Source organism: Nyctibius grandis, chromosome 13 (assembly GCF_013368605.1).
Source record: "Nyctibius grandis isolate bNycGra1 chromosome 13, bNycGra1.pri, whole genome shotgun sequence".
Lineage (NCBI taxonomy): Eukaryota > Metazoa > Chordata > Aves > Nyctibiiformes > Nyctibiidae > Nyctibius > Nyctibius grandis.
Genome location: NC_090670.1, coordinates 1,066,788 through 1,087,943, shown reverse-complemented (window position 1 = coordinate 1,087,943; position 21,156 = coordinate 1,066,788). Strand labels below are relative to the sequence as shown.

General features: G+C 61.0%; 1 protein-coding gene across 1 annotated transcript in view; it reads left to right on the top strand.

The window, feature by feature from the left end:
* Window positions 1–19,817, top strand: part of EFNB1 (ephrin B1) — a 50,035-nt gene extending 30,218 nt beyond the window's left edge. Inside the window, exons 3-5 of the mRNA XM_068411964.1 lie at window positions 13,919–14,011; window positions 14,573–14,701; window positions 15,609–19,817. Coding sequence (XP_068268065.1) covers window positions 13,919–14,011; window positions 14,573–14,701; window positions 15,609–15,997 — 611 coding nt within the window. The 3' untranslated portion in view covers window positions 15,998–19,817. The remainder of the gene's footprint in view (window positions 1–13,918; window positions 14,012–14,572; window positions 14,702–15,608) is intronic.
* Window positions 19,818–21,156: the final 1,339 nt, after the last annotated feature.

The following is a 21,156-nucleotide window of genomic DNA, read 5'->3' as shown; positions in this document are numbered from 1 at the left end:
CCCTGCTCGGCTTCTCCTCGTCCTCGCTGTTCCTGCCTGGCTTGGCACACTGCACGCAAACCCACGGCGGAGCAGCCGGCAAAGGGCACGGTGGCCACGTGGCTCGTCTCCCCCCTCGCTGTCCCGTGCCCGGCGCAGAGGTCAGCTGCCCGTGTGGGAGTTGAGCGAGGAGCCGTGGGAGCTGGTGCTTTCTGGTCGGTAAACAAATGTATTTTTAGCCTGAAATCTTTACCCTCGGAGGGGGCGGCGAGGGTGGTGCAGGCAGGAGGTGCTGCGCCGTAGCGCGGTGATGCTGCCAGCCTGGATTCCCCCCGTGAGCCCTCCCCGGGGCTGGGGCTGCCTGGAGTTTTGCTGTAGAATAATTGGAGTAAACCTGGTGCAGAGAAAGCAGCCGGGACAGGCTCTGGCAGGTCAGGCCTGAGCCCACCCCTGCGTCCTGCGTGGTAAATTGTGCTTCCGAACGCGTGGCTGAGCGCGGGGCGGTGACAAAGGGGCTCGCAGGGGTTTCTGGTCACCTGTGGCCCTAGGAGGGGTGACGGCGGGGAGGACCTGGCGCAACAACTCGCTCAGCCTGCTCGGCACCCAGAGACCACGGGCTGCCCGGGCTGAGTCAGCGTCGCGGGGCCGGCCTCTCCCGAGAGACGCGCTGTCACCATCGCTGGCCGGTTTGGGGACGTTTACCTGCTGTCACTCAGGGGACACAGGTGGGGTCACCAGCTTTGCAGCCATCGGGGATGCAGGGACCCTTGGCTGCAAGCCCAGATGCCTCGGGGATGGGCTGGGGATGCCAAAAGCCCTGGCACCAGCGTGGTGCAGGCTCCTGTCTCCCTTGCCGTGAGTAAGCAGGGCTGGCACCCCGGAAGGGCAGCAGGGTGCAAGGCTCAGCTCAACAGCGGGCAAAGAGCGGGGAGAGGGGCTGCATGCACAGCCCCGAGTTGTCTTTGTGTGTGGGGCAAACATCTTGGAGCACCCGGTCAGCGGCTCCTCCGTGCTCGGGGGTCAAGTTCAAGCAGCGGCACGGTCGTCAGCCTAACGAGGGCTGAAAGCGGGGTCCTGATTCTGCTGCCAGCGGTGGGAATCCGCTCCCATAGCTAGAAGTTTTTTCTCTATTTGTAATGCAGTCCTACTTTCACCCCAAGGCGAGGGGATCTCCTAAGAGACTGCCATAAAATCCTGTTTAACCTCTGTTTTCGGATCCCTGCTGCAGCATCTTGGAGCCTGTGTAGGGCAGGAATAGGGATGCGGTGAGCGGGGTGCTCCCAGCAGCCCCGCGGGGTGCCCCCTCTCTCCTTGGAGCACCGGCACTGCCCTCTGCCCCCTCCTCGGACCAGCTCTGACTTTAATTTCTCTTGACTCCTCCGCGCTTTGAAGCGAGCCCCCTCGGCGCTGGGAGCGAGCAGCCGCTGCCAGCTGAACTTCGGCCCCTGGGTGGGCCGAGGATGCTCCTGTGATCGGCCGTACCCTCTGCCGAGCAGCCCCAGGAGCTCTTTCTGCCAAGAAATGAAATAGCCAAAAAAACAAAGTCAAAAGTCTCCCGAGCAGCCCACCCACGTGGTGGCTTTTTTTTTTTTCCTTTTTTTTTCCCCCCCTCCCCTCTCCCCAAGCTTTGCCTTGACACACAAAAGGGTTTTTTTTTTTTCTTCCTTTTCATTTGCCCTAAGCCGGGGGAGGCGATGCCGAGGCGCAGGGGAGCGGGGCGGCAGCGGGACGTGTGCCGCTTGGCCCCCGCCGCAGGACAACCTCCCCGCCGGAGCCAGGAGCCTACCCGGGGTCCCTCCTCATTCAGGGCTGCTTCCCCCCCTCGCCTTGGATATGCCAAGCCTTGTTTAGGGCCACTTTTATCACAGAGGGACACGGCCCCAGCCCTCGGCTTAGCGATGACAAAGGCTTTTGAAAGCGAACGTAACCTCTCCTCATCCTCTCCGAAGCCTTGCACCGAGCCAGCCTCCGGCCTTCCTTAAAAGCATCTTTTCTCCCGGGGGCTGATGCCTCTTTCTAAGCCTTTTCATACAGAACGAGATGCGGCAGCTCCTGCCCGCGGGTCCACGCTGCAGACAGAGGCTCGGTGGAGGACGTGGGGCCCTATCCTAGGGACGGGGCCCTGAGAGGCCAGGGGAGCTGGGAATTTGGGAACTGGGTGTTTTGCTCCGTGGCAGACTTGGGGTTCAGGGCAGCCCGTGGTTTCTTGGAGGTGTTGGAGCGAGTCCAGAGGAGGGCGACCAAGCTGGTGAAGGGTCTGGAGGGTCTGACCTACGAGGAACGGCTGAGGGAGCTGGGGGTGTTTAGCCTGGAGAAGAGGAGGCTCAGAGGTGACCTTAGTGCAGTCTACAACTACCTGAAGGGAGGTTGTAGCGCAGTGGGAGTCGGCCCCTTCTCCCAGGCAACCAGCGCTAGGACAAGAGGACACAGCCTCAAGCTTGGCTGGGGAGGTTCAGGTTGGGCATTAGGAAGCATTTCTTCTCAGCAAGGGTCATTAGGCATTGGAAGGGGCTGCCCAGGGAGGTGGTGGAGTCACCATCTCTGGAGGGGTTTAAGAAAAGCCTGGACATGGCACTTAGTGCCCTGGTCTAGTTGCCATGGTGGTGTCAGGGCAATGGTTGGACTCGATGATCCCAGAGGGCTCTTCCAGCCTGGTTGATTCTGTGATTCTTCTGTCCTTGGTCTCCTGCAGCTGCCTCCCTGGCTGCCTTTGGTGCCGGGGTGGGAGTCCCTTGATCCCGGCGTCCTGTCCCCTCCCCGCAGAAGCGCTGTACGCCGCGGGCAGGCGCAGGGAAGCGTGCGGTGGCGGCTCTCCGGGCGGTTCCTCCTGCTGTGCTGCGTGGGAGGTGGGAAGGTGAGGTCCAACAGGGATGAATTCTTGCTTTTTGCCCCAAAAGAAAGTCCTTTTGGGGGTTCCTTGGCCAAGCACAAAGGCGTGGGCAGGCTGCTGGAGAGGTCGGTGGGGACTCCAGGGTGGCTGTGTGCGGAGGGATGCGAGTGAGGTTTGGATCATTGGCAGCATCTTCGTCAGGGCAGGAGGGGGTTCTGCCTCGTTAGCAGGTGCATGGTTACTCCTCCCGTTGTCCCGGCCGAGCTGGTGGGGAAGCTGGTTGCTTGTGAATGGCTGAAATGGGAGGGAAGGATGTGTCCGAGTGCTTAAAAATAATCCATCCGATTGCTTTTTGGGCTAGCAGGAGCAAAAGGCCACAGGAACACGAAAACTGGCGAGGGTTTTGTGAAGGTGCTGTTCTGGAGGTGGGGTGGGGGGTCCTGCTTCGTGCCTGCAGGTCATCTGCCCCAGCCCTCAGAGCCCGACCATGCCAGCGCTTCCTCAGCCTTGGCTTTACCCATTTCTGATGATTTTCTCTGCTCCCTTGGCTGCCCGTGTCCCACTCCAGTAGCCTTCCCCCCTCCCTGGTGTCTGTGCTCCCGGCGTGCCCGTGGCCAGCTCGGCCCCACCACGGCTTAGCCAGCCATGCAGGTTTGGCTCCCTCCACCTCCCCTCCTAATTCACTCCGGCTCTTAATTGCGTTTGCTGCTCCTCTTTGAACTTGCTCCAGTTTTCCTATCTCTGGTAATGAGGTGCCGAGATGGAGCTGCGTTAATCCCGACGTCGCGGCAGCGGGGCGGCGTGCGGACGAGCTCCCGGCGCGGCTCCTCGCCCTGCACGAGCTCTGGAGGTGGCCCACGGTGATGCGTTCCTCAGCCCAGCACGTGCTTCATCCTCGGGCACGGTTCTGGTGGGCCCTGCAGCCCTTCCTGCGTTCCTTGGGGCGCAGGAGAGCGAGGACCCCCCAGGCAAAGCCTGGCTCAGCCTTTGATGCTGTGGCAGATGCGGTGGGCAGCGCCGTGGCCCACCAGCCTGTGGTGTTCTGCCAGGTGGGATCTTGCTCATCCCTCTGCCACGTCCCCGGGCACAGCCATGCCGTCCCACCTCTCCTGGAGCCAGTTCTCCTGGGCGAGGGGTGGTTAAGGCAAGGAGACCTCGTTTGATGAGAACACTAAAGCAAAACTGAGGCCCCAGTAGATGTTGGCCCCATAAATCTCATACTTTGGCTGTTTATTGTTAGTCTTTAAGCCCTTCAATCCAGTTTTGATGTAATAGTGTTCTTAATCCAATCCAACGCCTTTTGGCAGGAGGATTCAGCGAGACCAGATCTATTACCGTGAGTGTTTCTTTAAACCCCTTGTCTTGCATTTCTGTTTTTAGATGCAATTAGACTTAACCTGGCAAGAATTATTTGTTGTAAACCGTCGCTGCCTCTGCGACATGGGCTTCGTCCTTTCCACGTCAGCATTTTTCTGTAGCCTGTGCTTCAGCGGGGACAAGGGGGTCACCGATGTATCACCAGCTGCCAGCATCACCCTTCCTTCTTGGTTTGCCATACCTCCTTTCCTGGCTGTGCTCCTCCAGCTTCCCAAAGCGCTGCCGTGTGTTTGGGAAGCCTTCAGCCTGTGCCAGCCTGTGTGTCTGCGGAGCTGCTCGAGCTTCTTGCTGCAGCCCTGGGATTTAATGATTTCCTCCCTGGTTGCTCCTGGCTGCCCGTCTCCGATGGGTGCCATGTGGGGGGGGGGCTGGGTGCAGCCCCCCGGGCGCTTTGTCAGCCCGCCAGCTCTTTGCTGCCTTTCTTTGCTGATTGCATTTGAATGTGGCCGCTTTCATGTGCTCCTCATCTTCCGTCCCACAACTTGTTTGGTGGAGATGAGTTGAAAGGAAAAGTGCTGTTTGATGCCGCGATCAGAGCTCTGAACTTCTGCTGATAAAAACCCAATTAACCGCCTTCCTCGTTCTTCACCCAAATGGGCGGGCGCTGTCCTTGTCCCACCGGCTTGCGACATACCCACAGCGACGCGGAAAGCCTGGGTGAAGCAAAGCTCTCCTGGTGGCATGGCCGTCTGGTTTTGGGGACTGGCTTTCCTCCCCTGTCCCCATGCCGTGGGGGGCTGGATGAGACCCTCTCCCCGCAGGAGATGCTGCGTGGGAGCCGATGGGCTCGCGCCGGAGGCAAACAGGTCTCTAATAGTGTCCCACTCCCAACTTCAAAGCCCGGGCGCTGGACATGTCAAACCCAAATAATGGCCCTTAGACAACACGCGGTTCCTTGTCTTGGAGGCTTGTCTGAAGACCGTGACCACAGTAAATGTGATTTTGTTGAGCCCTGTCCCTTAAGCCTCTGCCTCTTTTCTCTTCTCCTCCTCCCTCCTGACCTTTTCGGCTCAGCGCTGTCCCCGGACAGCCCCTGGCAGCTGATCTCATAGCTCAGCCTTTCACGGCCCTAATAGGGATGAAAAGCCCTATCAGAAAGGGCCAGTGTCCTGCATCCAGCCAGGAGGTAAATACCCAGCGCTTTGATCTGCTCCTGGGCCGGGGAGAGGGGGCCCCTGCCTGCACCGGGGGTGCCGGGGCCGCTTAACTCTCTGGCTGCTGGGCAGCCTGGTCCTGCCGGGCTGTGTCTGTGTCAAGGGTGCTCTTCCCCAGGAGAAATTATTTCCAAGAGCAAGCTTGTAAAGGTGCCACACACCTGCAGTGCTGCGTCCAGCTCTGGGGCCCCCAACATCAGAAGGACACGGAGCTGTTGGAGCGAGTCCAGAGGAGGCCACGGAGATGCTCAGGGGGCTGGAGCCCCTCTGCTCTGGAGACAGGCTGAGAGAGCTGGGGCTGTTCAGCCTGGAGAAGAGAAGGCTCCAGGGAGACCTTCTAGCACCTTCCAGTACCTGAAGGGGCTACAGGAAAGCGGGAGAGGGGCTTTTTACAAGGGCATGGAGTGACAGGACGAGGGGGAACGGTTTTAAACTGAAAGGGGAGAGATTGAGATGAGATATTAGGAAGAAATTGTTTGCTGTGAGGGTGGTGAGACCCTGGCCCAGGTTGCCCAGAGAAGCTGTGGCTGCCCCCTCCCTGGCAGTGTTCAAGGCCAGGTTGGATGGGGCTGGGAGCAACCTGGGCTGGTGGAAGGTGTCCCTGCCCGTGGCAGGGGGGTTGGAACTGGATGGTCTTTAAGGTCCCTTCCCACCCAAACCAGTCTGTGATTCTGTGATTGATTATTTTGACACTGACGTGACCCATGAGTAGGAAATAAAACTTTTTTTTATTTACCACGCCTGGGGCGTGCGTGTGGCCGTGGGCGCTGGGGTGCGTGGCCAAAGGTGCTGGGCTGGATAACGATGGGTGCTGGCTGTCGGACCAAGAGCACGCGGGGGGTCCAGAAAGCCCCGCCGCGCTCGGACCGTGCACCGTGCCGGTCCCAGGCTGTGTGTGGCGCCGTTCAAAGCTTGCCTTCCTGGGGGGAATTGGTTTTACTCGCCATTTGAAGTTTCTTTGCCCTAGGAATGATGGTTTTTCTGCTGCTGCTGCGTGGGGTGATTTGCTCCTGTACCAATGTAAACTTCCCCGCTGCCAGCAGGTTCCTGATGCTTATGCAAAGTTTACCTTTAATTGCAGTGGGGTTTCCTCCCCGCTGTCCCACAGCGCACCCGGAGCTCCCGTCCCTCCCCGCTGCCCTGCTCCTCCTCGGCTCCCCGCATCCCCCAGGAGGATTTGTGTGTGAATCAGCCTCTCTGGTCCCTGATAACTTTGATTTTCCTCTGAGCAGCCTCCAGCCAGGCAGTGATGGCACGGCCCGAGCTCCAGCCGCCCTCCCGCTGGCTCCGTGTCCCCGCATCCCTCCGTGCAGCATCTTGCGTGCGAGGAAGAGCTGCCGTCGGCCTTGCCGGGGGGATGTGGCACCGTCCCCCCGCGAGTCCCTCTCCATCCCCTTCACGAGGGATTTCTCAGTCGCTCGCAGATGTTTTGCTACCTAACCGAAGAGATTTACACCCTGTTAAAACGCAATAAGTGCTTTCCTCCTCTCCGGCTCCCAGCGGGGCCCACAAACGACTCTGGCAGAGCATCAGGTGGAGAATTACATGGCACTTCTTTCCTGACCTGTAACCAGCTGCTCGGGGCTACCGCAGAGATGGTGCAAATCACCTTTCTCTTCCACCGACGCTCTCTTTCTTTTTTTTTTTTGGAAGGGGGTGCATAGACCTGAAGACAAAGGCTTTTTCTTTAGTGCCCTGGTCCCCCCGAGCTGCGCAGGGTGCGAGGCTGCACGTGCTCCCCGGATGGGGACGTTGGGAGCTGGCACAGCTCGTCCATGTGGATGTTGGTGCCAAAGGGCTGGCGAGCGGTGGGCTTGCAGCTGAGAAGTGCTTTGTGGCCTTGATGAGGTTACCTGCGATGTGGCTGTGACTCTTAATTATGACGCTAATTGAGGTTGGTTATAATTTTTCCATCAGAAAGCTGTTTGAATGGGAAATTATGTTTTCACTTCAGCGTTACTTGTGTTAAAGTGTCTTTTTTCATGCTGTACTTCAGCGTTTGCCTGTTGCTCTCCCTTCGCCCCTGGGAGCACCCTAGACAGCCCCACACCAGCGCGTAGGTCGGGGAGCGGTGCTGTGGCACACGAGGGTGAGCGTGGGTGTGTGGGGTCACAGAATCACAGAATCAATGAGGTTGGAAGAGCCCTCTGGGCTCATCGAGTCCAACCATTGCCCTGACACCACCATGGCAACTAGACCAGGGCACTAAGTGCCATGTCCAGTCTTTTCTTAAACCCCTCCAGAGATGGTGACTCCACCACCTCCCTGGGCAGCTCCTTCCAATGGCTAATGACCCTTGCTGAGAAGAAATGCTTCCTAATGTCCAACCTGACCCTCCCCTGGCCAAGCTTGAGGCTGTGTCCTCTTGTCCTGTCACTGGTTGCCTGGGAGAAGAGGCCGACTCCCACCCCGCTACAACCTCCACTACAAACGTAGCTGCCGCTCTTTGGAAGGGATGGAGCTAATTTAACATTTTTATTTATCTTTGCTGGGGCTGACCCTGGCCAGGAGGAGGTGAACTCTGTCCCAGCCGGACCCAGCGCTATCGTTTTCATTCCTATTTCCAGAAGTGTGTTTGAACCTGGTGGGTTTTCACATTGCAGTGACAAATCCTCCGGTGTTTGCTGGAGGAAGAGGCGCGGGCTGGGGTCTCTGGGCTCCCCAGGGCTGGTGTGGATCCCACCACGATGGTCAGCCCTCGGCTTGGTGGATGTCACCTGCCGGGACCCCTCCTCGTCCCCTGTGGAGGCAGAGGGGGGACATGAGCTCCACGTCCCTTCGATGGTGTTTCCCCGACCCCAAGAGCTGCTGTGCTGCGGCAGAGGGAACCTGAAGCCGATGGCTGGGACGTGAGGAGGGTTTGCCATTCAGTGCCCCAAACTCCAGCGCTGGGACAGGCTGTTTTCTAGGAACCACCCGTGTTTTTCCGAGCTGTTTGCTTGTGGGACTCTCAGACAGTCAAACCCCAGCAGCAAGGAGGAGGATGCTGATAACAAACAGGGAGGGTGTCGCTTGTGAAGCTCAGGTTTGGGTCTCAGGGCGCTTTGGAAGCTGGCAGGGCAGAGCGGGGAGGGAGTGGTGGTTGCCCCCAGCTCTGAGGATCTCCACGTGCTTCCCACCCCGTGGCAGCAGCCTGGAGCAGAGCTTTTTCCTGCCAGTGGGGTTTTTTGTTGGGTAACAGGGAGTAGGTGACGGTGGCAGCTGCTGGGTGGGCAGGTGGATCCCAGCCGTGGTGGATCCCAGCCCATGATGGTTGTCTCCTGGTTCCCACCAGGGACGGTGGGGAGAAGGTCCCCGGGGCTGCGTGGGCTGTCTGCAAGCTGACCTGGGCTGATGGGCTCTTGTCCGTGCCCAGTTTAGCTGTGGGGTCGGAATGGTCCCAGTGGCGTTGGCGCCTGCTCGGCTCCTCTCCTCCCGCAGCGGGCTGGGGGGCTGGAGCAGCTCTGGAGCTGCCAGGAGGGTGTGTGAAACCCCAGCCTCGCACCTCCCGCAGCCGTTCGGGGACGGGGCAGGGCTGGGCTGGCTTGCACACGCGTTTTGGGGGCTGGAGGGCCCCTTCCCGGCGCAGCTGCCTCTGGGCTGGGAGGCTGTGCCGGCCGCGCTGGCGGCGTGACAGCGTTGGGGCTCGGCTCCCCCCGCGCAGCCCTGACCTGGCGAGTGTGCCAGGGCTGATGGCACGGGCTTGGGGTGGTGTGTGTGGGGAGGGGGCGGTGGGCTTGCCTGCCTGCAGCGGGCCCAGCAAGGAAATAACGATAATAATAATAATAATGATGATGGTGATGATGGTGAGCGTAGGCTGTGTGCCCCTGCCGCCTCCCAGCTCAGCCAGGGAGGAGGAGGAGGAGAAGGGGCTGCAGCCAAGCCAGGCTGCCCGGGCAGCCCCGGGGTGTTTGTGTGCAGTGGAGCAGGGGGGTGGCTCTGCTTGATGACCTGGAAGTGGCTCTGCGGGTCCCCTGGGGTGCCAGCACTGGGAGGAGGAAGGAGCTGGGTGCCCGTGATGGGGCTGGGCACCCATGCAGCACCTCCAGCAATGCAGCACTTGCACCTCAGTACCGAGGGTGCATAAAACAACTTGGAAGACTTGGAGGAGAGGGAAGGTGGCACGAGCTAGGTTTTTATTTTAAATACAGTCTGCAGATTTGTGCAAGGTCTGCTGGCAGCGTGCGAGCACACTGGAGATGAGGCACATCTTCAGGGCCACCCGTAGGGTCTTTACCTGGGCCCAGGGGGGCTTTCAGCCTGGTGTGGGTGTCCTGGCTGAGCTGGGGCTGAGCTGGGGCTGCTCTGCCCCAGCTGCCCCTCAGCAGGGTCGGTCGGTGCCTTCCCACTGCCCTTCTGTGACCAGGCTCCCCCTAAAGCCCTGCGATGGAGCCGTGAACCTCGGGCAGGTCTGGGGGCGAGGGGGGATGGCGGGCGGGCGGCCGGGCTGCGCCTGGCTGGGTCTGGAGCAGGGCTGCGGTGCACAGATGGAAGAGTAATTAAGAATAATAAAAGGAAAGAGACTTGGATTCGCTACAGTCTCAGCACATTAATTGTGCTTTGGGGCCCAAATCATAACGCAGGGCTGCTAGAGGGAATCCAGGAGAGAAACCAAATGTCTCGCTCTGTCCAAAGCTGACCATTTAAGAGACCCTCGCCTTCATCTGCTGCCAGGTATTACTTCCAGAGCCTCTCCTCTGCCAAAACCCGAGTTCTCGTTTGAAATATTTTTAGGGGAGGAGGAAAAGCTGCGGTGACGCTCTGAGTGCTGGCGGTGGGAGGCAGAGCATGGTGTGACAGGGGCTGTCGGGGCTCTCCTCCCCGCAGAGGGGTCCCAGGTGGCTGCGTGTCTCCCCGCGCTGGGACACGCCGTGTCACTGGTCTCATGCCTGAGGACCACGGAGGGTCGTGCCAGCACGCGGAGGTCCAGCCTGTGCTTCCGTGCGGGCTGAGCATCTCTTCTAAATTGACAAGCAATTACATGGTTAATGGTATCAATGTTAAATCCTCATCACTCAGCAGCCTGGGGCTTAATGCTTCATTAAGGCAAAGGCATCTCGTAGCTCTCCGGGCTGGGAGCTGCCTTTTCTTCAAGCCTGAGTAGAAAGTCCAGAGGCTGCTTTTGCTCTCCTGGTCCTACAGCCGAACTGGAAGTCCCCCCAGATGTCAGTGGGGTGGGAAGATGCTCCCGTGTGCTCCGTGGTGCCGGGGCTGGCTGGATCGAGCCTTGACGGTGTGATGGGGCTGCGCGTTGCTCACGTGGCGTGCGAAAAGCACGGCCGACGTTTGGGACCTGCCCTTTCCTGTTGCCCGTGGTACCCCCAGCTCCCTGCCTCTCTTGGTTCATCGCAGAATCAATGAGGTTGGAAGAGCCCTCTGGGCTCATCGAGTCCAACCATTGCCCTGACACCACCATGGCAACTAGACCAGGGCACTAAGTGCCATGGCCAGTCTTTTCTTAAACCCCTCCAGAGATGGTGACTCCACCACCTCCCTGGGCAGCCCCTTCCAATGGCTAATGGCCCTTGCTGAGAAGAAATGCTTCCTAATGTCCAACCTGACCCTCCCCTGGCGCAGCTTGAGGCTGTGTCCTCTTGTCCTATCGCTGGTTGCCTGGGAGAAGAGGCCGACTCCCACTGCGCTACAACCTCCCTTCAGGTAGTTGTAGACTGCACTAAGGTCACCTCTGAGCCTCCTCTTCTCCAGGCTAAACACCCCCAGCTCCCTCAGCCGTTCCTCGTAGGTCAGACCCTCCAGGCCCTTCACCAGCTTGGTCGCCCTCCTCTGCACTCGCTCCAGCACCTCAACATCTTCCTTGAAGAAAGATGTCACCTCAAAGCTCTGCCCCGTGCTCCTGCCCCGCGGCCGCCTCTCCCCCGACTCAGGGCCACCTCCCGCCTCTCCCTGCAGCGCACCCTTGCACTGGGTGTTGAAACTTTTCCTTCCCTGCGTTGCCGTGCATTGGTCGACATTGGATTTTGCCTGCCGTCGGCGGTGCCTCCGCCGTGCTCCCGCCGGCATCCCGGACGCTTTGGGCTCCATTTCACTGCCCGCCAGGTGCCCCCTGGACCACGCTCTCTGCTGGAGCCATGCCAGCCTGATCCCGTGGCCTTCTGCTGGTCCATCTTCGCTGGGAAAGCACGGAGCAGGGCGGGGGATCAGCTCTCCATCCCTGAGCTGCGCCGCGAAGCCCAACGGAGGAGCCTGCAGTGCCGCAGCCCGTGGGCCGGGGGGGACCCCCGCCCGCAGCCCCCCACCAGCCTCCGGACCTGCTGCTCTCTTTTAGCCGCCCGCTGGGATTGTGAGGTTTGGGAGCCCAGCTGGCTGCGTGGAGCGTCCTCCTTTGCTGTGCTTTGGCTCGTTTTGGATCTGTACAGCGCGTGGCGGCGTGTGGCCTTGTTTCAAGAGGCCGTACCGGAGACCATCGCCATGGTTTTACCCTTTTCGCTGCCCCTTTTTATGTTCCCTCAAGTAGCTGCTTCATTTTTTTTTCACGCCGTTCCCTTTCAAAGCTACTTTCTCCCCTCATCGTGATTGTGATGAGAACAAGAAGAGACTTGTGCGCGGCGCGGGAGGAAGGATGCTCAGCTGCGTCCCCGCGTCCGTCCCTGTGACTCCAGCTGCCAATCCTCTGTCCTGGTTGGACCTTTAATGGTTTTGTCGTGTCTGAATGCACCGTCTCCGTAGTTATTTTGGAGGAAATTACATCTCCTGTTACTGCTGCGTGCTCTGCCTTTGCAGGATCTGCTGGTTCCCCACGCTTGAGCCATACTCTGTAGATCGTTTGGATATAATTAGGTTATTACCTTACAAATAAGACCTTAGGAGGTCTCGCAGAGGCTGGTTTTTAGACTGCTCTGTTTTCCCTTGCCCCGCTGGGTTGCAGCGTGAATGGGTGAAGTCTGTCTGAGGTGGAGCAACCCACGGCGTGGTGTTGGGAAGCTGTTTGTGAACTGGCCATGAGCTGAGATGTATCGGCGTGTATCACCCCAAACCCGGTGCCTTCGGCCTTGGAGAGCCAGGCTGCTGTGCCTTTGGCTGGAGTTAGCTCCCCGAGGTGTTTCTATGGAGCGTTTGAGCCCAGGCCCCTCCTGTTTGGGTTCAGAAGAGCCTGTGCAGGCTGCAGGGAGGCGTTTCCCAGGTGTTCGCCCTGGGCTTTGTGCTGACAGTGCTGCTGTCGTGCGGGGTTGTGCGGCCCCGGCCAGGGAGCTGCTGGCAGGCGAAACCCCGCCGTGGGAGAGGCGAGAACTCAGCCGACGGCCCAGCGCCTCTCGGATTAGTAAAACATTTGCTGGTGTTTCTCACAAGAGCCTCGATTGCACAGAGGCGTTTGGGCAGAGCTGAGGAGCTTTGAGCCTGCAGCCCAGTGTGATGCAGGCTCGCTTTCTGCATCGAGTCCTCACCGAGGCACCCGCGGGGCCTGCGTCGGGGAAGGAGGTGCAGAAGAAAAGGGACCTTGCTCCGTAGCCCAGCCTCTTCCCGTCACCTCCAATGGATTCGTCCCCACCAGCCCTCCCCAAACCCGAGTTTGTGCGGGGTGGAGGCAGGAATCAGGCTGCACGGGCAGCCTGAAACCCCGGGGCTCAGTTTTGGCGTTGGGAAGGTGTTGGCTGCGCCGTGCCGGCCGAATCCTGCTTTGCTTCACTGTAAAATTATCCCTGTAACTTCGTGGCTCTCCATCGCATCGCCCTTCCCGAGCCCCGCTCCTGCCGTGTGCCATCGCCGTGCTCCTCCCACGTTGTGTTGCTTCCCTGGGTGAATAAATCCTCGTGCCTGGTTTTGGTGGAGCGCCGGGATGGTTTGTGTTTGCTGTGATGGATGGAGGTGCCGGCTTGGGAACCATCCCCACCTCGGCACAGCATCCACTGGGCACTCGCTGCTGCCGGCGACAAGGGCTCGTTTGGGCTCGGAAGGCAGTTTTTTGACTATGTTTATCTGCAATTTGGGTGCTCAATCCTGTAATCCTCTCGTTTTGGGGGTTTTTCCCTCTCGTGTCCCCCCCTGCCCCAGGCCGTCCCCGGCGCGGCAGAGGGCTGGCGTGGGTGGGGGGTTTCCTGGGGGACGTGCAGCTCCCTGTGCTCCCGCAGGATTGAAAGGCTCAGGAATCTGTGCCGGCTAAAGCGAAAAGTTAATGTGAATTTAACTGACTTCTGCCCTGCAATTAAAGCCACTCAACCCCATTGGGGCTCTGAGTTTACATTCTTTACTGAGGCACACTGTGTAATTATATATGTATAATTTAAGCTGTGCATATGCATGTGTTCCTATTATACACCGAGGAGCAAAGGAAATTATCCAGGAATTAAAGGGGGAGGAGGGTGCAGGCGCGGAGAATGGCTCGCTTGTGTGGATGTGGCGGCGAGGGGAAGCTGGAAGGATCATATCCTCGCCCCTGCCAGCAGCTTTTGAAGGTGCAGAAAAGGAGAACTTGGTGTGTTAAACGCTCGTGGTGGGCTCTGGCCTGGGGCACGAGGGAATGGCCGCAGCGGGGGGGTCAGGAGGTGCCGGGCTCCTGCCAGGTCCCTCGTGGTGCCTGGGGACAGCGGTGCCCTTCCAGCTCCCCAAAACCCTCCCTAACGCTCCTTCTCCTTTCTTGCAGCCACTTCCAACGGGACACTGGATGGCCTGGAGAACCGGGAAGGGGGGGTCTGCCAGACACGCTCCATGAAGATCGTCATGAAAGTGGGGCAGGGTGAGTCCTTCTGCACCCGGGACTCTCCCGTCCCCGAAATGCCTTTGCCCAGCCGAGCCTTGGCCCCTGAACCAGGGCACCTGTCCTGCTGCTGGGGGGATTCTGGGGGAACTACGCTGTGGGGACACCCCAGGGGGATGGTGGCAGTAGGACACGGCTCAGGTGCACAGCTCCGGGTGGCTGCTTCTCGGTATTGGGTTTTCACTGCGGGGCCAATATTTACACTAAACAGAAGGAGCAGCGCCGCAGCCTTGGCAGGCTCCCTGCCCTTCCCCTTCCTCCCGCCGCCCGTGCGAGAAACTCGCCCCAGCCCACGCACGGAGCTCAGAAAACATAAAAGCAGGGGGGGATTAGGGTGGGGAAGGTGCTTCCCACGAGTCCCGAAGCAGCTCAGCCTTGCTCTGTTGCTCTCGGCATCTCCCGTTGCTCCCGGTCTCCCCCGCGCCCCGTGGGGGGTGGCCGGCTGGGATTTGGGGGCGGTTGTTCGTCAGGTGGGGGAGCGAGCTGCTGCCGTCGGGGTGAATCGAGGTTTCTCATCCATCCCTTCCCTCTCCTCCCCAGATCCGAACGCGGTGATCCCGGAGCAGCTGACGACGAGTCGGCCGAGCAAGGAGTCCGACAACACGGTGAAGATCGTCACGCAGAGCCCGCGCAGCAAGGTCCCCGCGGCGGAGGAGCCCGGCAAGCCGGGTGGGTGTTGCTGGGGACGCCCCTGGGGAGGGACGGGGCTCTGCGAGGCGGGCAGGCAGCTGCTGCCAGCAGAGCAGCTCCGAGCTGGGCTTGTTGCGCGGATCCCGGGCGCTCCGGAGCGAGGATCCAGATGGGTTTCCCCCGACGTAAGCGTTGTGTTGTCTCTGCCGTCCCCGCTGCTCACGGCATCTCCTCGCCCCAGCCCTGCGCCTTCGGGGCACGGCGCAGGCAGCCAGGCTGCGGCTCGGGTTTGTTTTCCCAGCTCCAGTATGTCCTGGCAGGAGCGTTGCAGGGAAGTGCTGTTTCAGCACTCTTCTCCTCCTCCTCCTCGCTGCCCATCTGTTCCTCGCAGCACATCTGAGAGGGCTTGGGAGGAGGTGAGGTCCTCGGGTTTTTGAGCTGAGCCAGTGTGAAAGCCCTTTGAAGGTGGTTTCCTGAGTTCCTGACCCTGCTGGGAGAAAAGTGAAATCAGATGAAGTAGGGAAGAGTTGTTCTTTTCTTCTCGCCCAGTACGGCCAGCCAAGCGCTCTCCCCTCGGGGGGCTGGGGCTGCCCTGGCCCGGGGGTCAGGAGGAGGCGGGGGGTCAGTAACTGGATATTGCGGGGCTCCAGGTATCAGAGCCCACTTTCACCAGAGCACCGGGTCGGCTGTGGAGAGCAAAGTCTCCCGGGGTCCGGCCTGGTGGTCACCCGGACACGAGCAGCTGGGAGGTGGGAAGGAGGAGCAGCGGTGCGGGGTGGGAGAGAGGGCGTGTGGTCCCTCCTCGGTGGGTGCCCGGGGCTCCTGCCTGCCCGAGGGCTCACCCACCCCGCGGGGTGCGACCCGTGCACGGACGGAGCGTGGGACCAGCTGCGCGGGGCCCCTCGCAGAGGCCGGGCTCTGACAACCCTCTGCCCTCGCCTTGCAGGCTCCGTCAACCAGGACGGCCAAGAGACCCAGGGTCCCAGCGACGGCTTCTTGAGCTCCAAGGTGGCCGTCTTCGCGGCCATCGGCGCCGGCTGCGTCATCTTCATCCTCATCATCATCTTCCTCGTCGTCCTCCTGATCAAGATCCGCAAGCGGCACCGGAAGCACACGCAGCAGCGAGCCGCAGCCTTGTCCCTCAGCACCTTGGCCAGCCCGAAATGCAGCGGGAACGCGGGCTCGGAGCCCAGCGACATCATCATCCCCTTACGGACTACAGAGAACAACTACTGCCCGCACTACGAGAAGGTGAGCGGGGACTACGGGCACCCCGTCTACATCGTCCAGGAGATGCCCCCCCAGAGCCCAGCCAACATTTACTACAAGGTGTGAGGAGCAGCCTGGGCACGCCGCCGATGCAGGAGCATGGGAGCGCCGAGCGCGGGGGGCAGCCGCCCCCCCGGGTCTCCCCACGGGCGCTCTGGCGCCGGGAGGGAGGAAGCGAAACGAACCCCCACGGCACGGCGCGGGGAGCGCCAGGGTCCGGCCCCGGAGAGCGGAGGGCTTGCTCGCCCGCTGATTCTCCCCTTTGTATTTAGTTTTGTAGTTCTCAGCTTTTGTAATCCCGAGACTCGAGGGTGAGCCTTCAGCATCCTCCTCTTCTTCTCCAGACTGCGGGCGCCGTGCCTTGCCGTGCTCGCTCGGACACCGCCAGCAAACCCGGAGCCTCCACCTCCCCTGGTCAGGTTGGGATTTCCCCGCATCACCCCTACGTCCTGGCGTGAAGCACCCGCGTGTGCCCGGGGCCGCAGTGGCCACCGCTCGGATCCCGGGGCCGCCGCCGGAGCCTCGGTCCGAGGGGCAGCGAGCCGCAGGGGGAGGAGGAGGATGCTTTGCCGAGGTGCCGAGGTGCAGACAACCGTGCAGGGAGGAAGCTGGCAAACCCCGATTTACTACTACTACTATTATTATTATTATAATTATTTTAATTTTTTTTTGGTAACATTTTTATTTTTGTGAATTCCGGGCGGGGACTCCAGCCCGCCGCCCTCGGGCACACGCCGCCGCCTCCTCGCAGCACGCCGGCCGCGGGGCAGACCCCGCTGCTCCCGCCGCTGCCCTTTTAAACTTTTGTGTTCGTAGCTGTTGACTCTTGTTTTAGTCTCTTTATAAAAAGAAAGAAAGAAAAAAAATAATCCATCGATACCATGTCTCAAGCGTTCAGTGCGCGAGGTCCGGGGGCTCCTCCTGCCCCGCGCCGAGCAGCGGCTCCCGGCTGCGGAGAAAAGCCTTTGCTGGGGGTTTCTGTGGGGCTGAGCGAGGACAGGGGTAGGTGCAGCCCCTGCTCCTGTCCCCCGGCCGGTGACGCTGCAGGTGGCTGCCCTTGGAAAGGCAAACTGGAAAGCAAGTGTACCCAGCCCGTGCTGGGAGGAGGCTGGAAGCCCCCTGGGGCCGGCTGTCTCGCTGGGAGCTGAGCCCAAGGCTTCTCCCCCCGCCTGCTTTACCAGGGCCAGGCCGTGCCCCTCTGCGGGACCTGCCTTGGGGACCGGCCCCCTGCCTGGCACAGGAGCATCGCCGAGCGATGCCCCGTCACCCTCCTCGCGGGGGTCCTCCAGCCCCGTCTCCTGCCCAAAGCTGGCAGGGGTTGAGCCTTGGGCTCTCTGGTGGGATCATGCCCAGCTTCCTCTTCCCGATGCCGGCGGGCTGGCGGTGCCCGTGGCAGTGCCCCGCAGCCCCCCTGTCCTCGGGCCGCCCCCTCCTTCCTCGCTTTACTTTTCCTTCCAGAAGTAGCTGCTTTTGCTCAGGGAGCGAGCGCGAGGCGGGCGGTGGGTTTGTGGTGGCACGGTGCCGCCCGGCCCGGTTTGTCCTCGCGTGTCCCCAGGGGCCCCGAAACCCGCGTTAGGAAGTGCCCAAAGAGCGAGAGCTGCTCTGCAAAAGTGCCTTGACGAGGAGCGGGCAGGAGGGGCAGAGCAGGGGACGGGGCGACCCGGCAGCTCGGGCGCCGCGCCGGGGTTTGGCCGCGGCCCCGAGCGGGACGGGAGCGTCCCTTGGGCTCGCCGAAGGTTTGGGGTTTGTTTGGTGATGGCAGGAGCTGGGGCTGGAGCAGAGCAGGCGGCCCCGGCTCTCCTCCTGCCCTCGGCATCCCACGGTGGGGCCACAGGCCAGCTCCCGCAGCCCTCCCTCCTCCCTGGCATCCGTGCCAGCGCTGCCCACCGCGGGCCCGTGCTGGGGGGCCGGGAGCCGCCCCGGCCGGGACCCCCGCTGGAGGACAGGCTCTGCTCTCAGAAATCACAGAAAATTGTGTCTTAAAATCCCCCTTTCCCTCTTCCATCGGCGCAGTGGTGACGTGCAGGTCCCGAGGCGGGCACCACCGAGGTGGGGGCAGCGGTGGCGGATGCTTTATGGACAGGGAGTTTCTCCCCGCAGCAGCGGCTGGCACGGAGGAGGCGGCCGGGGGATGACGTTTGGGTTCAATTTTGGAGGGGAAAGGAGGGAGCCTGGCCACGGGCCGTACCCAAAGCGAGCTGGGTGGCTTCCCACGGTGGCTGTCCCCAGCTGGGGGCAGCTGAGAAACCTTGTAAATATGTGAAGAAAAGGGTGAAATCTGAACTCTTGGTTTTTGCTGAGCACCTCGGTCTGCTGGGCCCCGAAACGGAGCGTGTGTCCCTTCGGTTCTGTTCATTGAAAGCATTGAAGTTTGGTTGGTTTTTCTTTTTTTTTTTTTTTTTCCCCAATTTTTGTTTGTGTAAATACTAGTCTTTTTTGGAAGAAATAATGTAAAGATGTTTTGTATAAACTCTGAATTATTTTCTGGTTGCTTTTTCTTAGAAAAAACAAATGAGAACTAAAAAAAAAAAAAGAAAAAAAAAAAAAGAAATTTTAACCACGAGAACGGGTGTAAAACATTGTCATACTGCGCTCAGCCCCGAGCCGCCCCGCGGGGCCGTGCTGGTGTGCGGGGCCGTACCCCGGGTATAACGCAGGCTCAGCCGGGCCCCACGCAGCGAGCGGGGCCGGGGGTGCCAGCTCTGCCCCGGGGCAGCGCGGCCGGGGGTGCCTGTGCAGCCCCAGTGCTCACGGCAGGGTCGGACCCAGCTCGTTCCCAGCGAGTTTGTGGCCGTCCATGGCTCCGGGCAGAGCTTTCAGCCCTGGCACGAGGCTCGGTGACACCAAGGAGCATCTAATTTATCATCTTCATTATCTTTAACCAAAAATCCGCACCCTGGGCTGCACAGCTCATGCAGCATCCCGGGATCCTCCTCCGCTCCTCCGGCCCCAGGGAGCTGCTCCTCTCGCAGGTCCCTTTCCCCAACGGGCCCCGTTTGCCAGCCCCCAGCACCCCGTAGCCGTTCTCTGCCCGGTGCCCGGCCGGGGGGCTCGCTCCTCTCCAGCAGCACCCGTTTTGTACAGGGTCCCTGCCCTCGGGGGGTGCCCGTGCCACCGGAGCCATCTCCGGTGTCACCGCCGTCGCCTCTGAACCTGCGTTATACCCGCAGAGGGTGAGGGGGCTGCGCAGCCTCTGACGCCCAGGGTGCCCGCGCACCAGCACGCCCGCGCCGCGCTCCCGCATTTCAGAGCCGTGACCACATCTGCATCCCACGGGGTCCCGCGTCCCAACCGGGGACAGTCCCTGGGCAGCCTCGCGTCTACGATCAACCAGCCGCGGGGCAGCCGCCCCCACCCCGTGCCCACCCGCCTGTGCCACGGTGACGGCACCCCTGGAGCATCCGGGCTGCCAGATTTTCCCTGTCCATCCTCCGCTGCCGTTAGCTGGGAGGTGGGTTTGGGCTTGGAGCCCGGATGCTGCCGGTGTGGGGCACGTGGGATGGGGGCTCTGGCCGGGGGCCGGGTGGCGAGCAGGGCAGGGGGATGCCGGGGCTTCACGGAGGGAGTGAGGACCCTCTGGGGGCTGCCACCCAGGGCACGGCCCGGAGCAGGGCTCGGCAGTCCCGCTCTGGTTGATCGTCCCCGGTTCCCGGTGGGGCTCCGGCGGTGCCGGGTGTCGGGGTCCCATCGGCTGCGCTCCCCGGCCCCGCAGACTTTTGTTTCTTGCTGTCATGTCCCTCTTTTTGCTTCCTTTCGCCTTCTCCCCAGCTCTCCCGCCCAGTAGCATATCATCGGCATCGGTAACCAGCTCTGTGGCAGCTGAACTCCATGGAGCCGTGATGGAACCTGATATATTGTTAAATAAAAGGGTTTTTTCCTATGGAAACCCGGCCGTCTCCCGTGTGCTTTTTTGCTGCTCCCGGGAGCAGGCAGAGCCTCGACGGAGCCGTTTGGGGACGGCGCAGGACAGCGATGCCCATCCCATCCAGTGACTGATAGTTATTTAGTCATTCCTCAATGTCCCTTCATTTGATATGTTATTAAAAAGTCATTTTAGGAAATGGGATGGTCATAAATCCTTAACAGATGGTGCTTTAGTCAGCTCCGAGGCGGGCTCCACCACAGTCGTTGCTCTTGCTCTTTACAACCAGCTTTCACTGGGCACTTTGCTCGGCTGTAAAGCACCACGCAGCGCAATAAATGACGGGTGAGGAGCGGGGTGTGGATGGGAGACGCTCGGTGAGGTTGTTTGGCTGCGGTGCTCAGCCCGGAGCCCCTATTTCTGATCTGGCTGGGCTTGGGACACCTCTTTGCTGTGGGGACAGGATGGTTCCTCCCTCCCTCCCTCCTCCTTCCTCCTCCTCCAGAGCGTGGAGGTGAGCCGGGGAGGCTGGCACGGCTGAGAAGAAAGGTCCCAGGGACGGGCAGAGGTGGAGCCGTTGGTTACACGTCGTCCTGGTTGCTGGTGGGGGTGTGGGATGCAGAGCAGGGTGCAGGAGGTGAGGGGTGGGGTGCGGGCTGGGGAAGGAGCAGGGTGGGCTCAGGATGATGTGGGAGGGTGAGTGCTGGCTGCTGAGGTCCTGGGCAGGGGCTGCAGCCTCTGGGTGCTCCGTCCCCACAGATCCCGGGCCCGGTGTGGAGCCCAGGGCAGGAGGAAGGCTCGTAGCGACCGACTGAGCCTGCTCTGCCGATGGGCGAAGGGAAACCAGGGTGCAGCGGGCACCGGCGGAGGGGAGCGAGGCCAGCAGCCCGCTGGCTTGCTCCAGGAGGGGACGGGGCAGCCGCAGCTCTGCCCCGTGGTGTGAGCCGTGTCTGTGTCCATGGGACTCTCCCGTCGGGGCCGTGGGTGCTGGTTATGGATTGCTGCAGGGAGGGACGGGCCGGGTTTATGGGGTCTCTGAGGAAAAACGAGGCCAAGAGCGGGTGGAGGATGAACTTCTTGGCCAACGTGCGAGGGGTGAGAGGCAAGGTGGGCCCAGGAGATCAAACGCAGCAGGCGGGTTCGGGGGTGCCTGGGGCGCAGGGGGGGCCGTGCCAAGGCGTCTGCAGGAGCGAGCAGGGGCTGCCTGGGACCGGGATGGGGGTCAGGGTGGGGGGAGCGGGCCTTTGGGTGTGACAGACGTGCTTACATGTGGTTTGCTGGTTTGAAAATCCTTCTTCTCCGCGTGCTTTGATCCCGGTGTGAATTAAATAATGCTTTTAATTTTAAACAGCTTCGCTGGTCC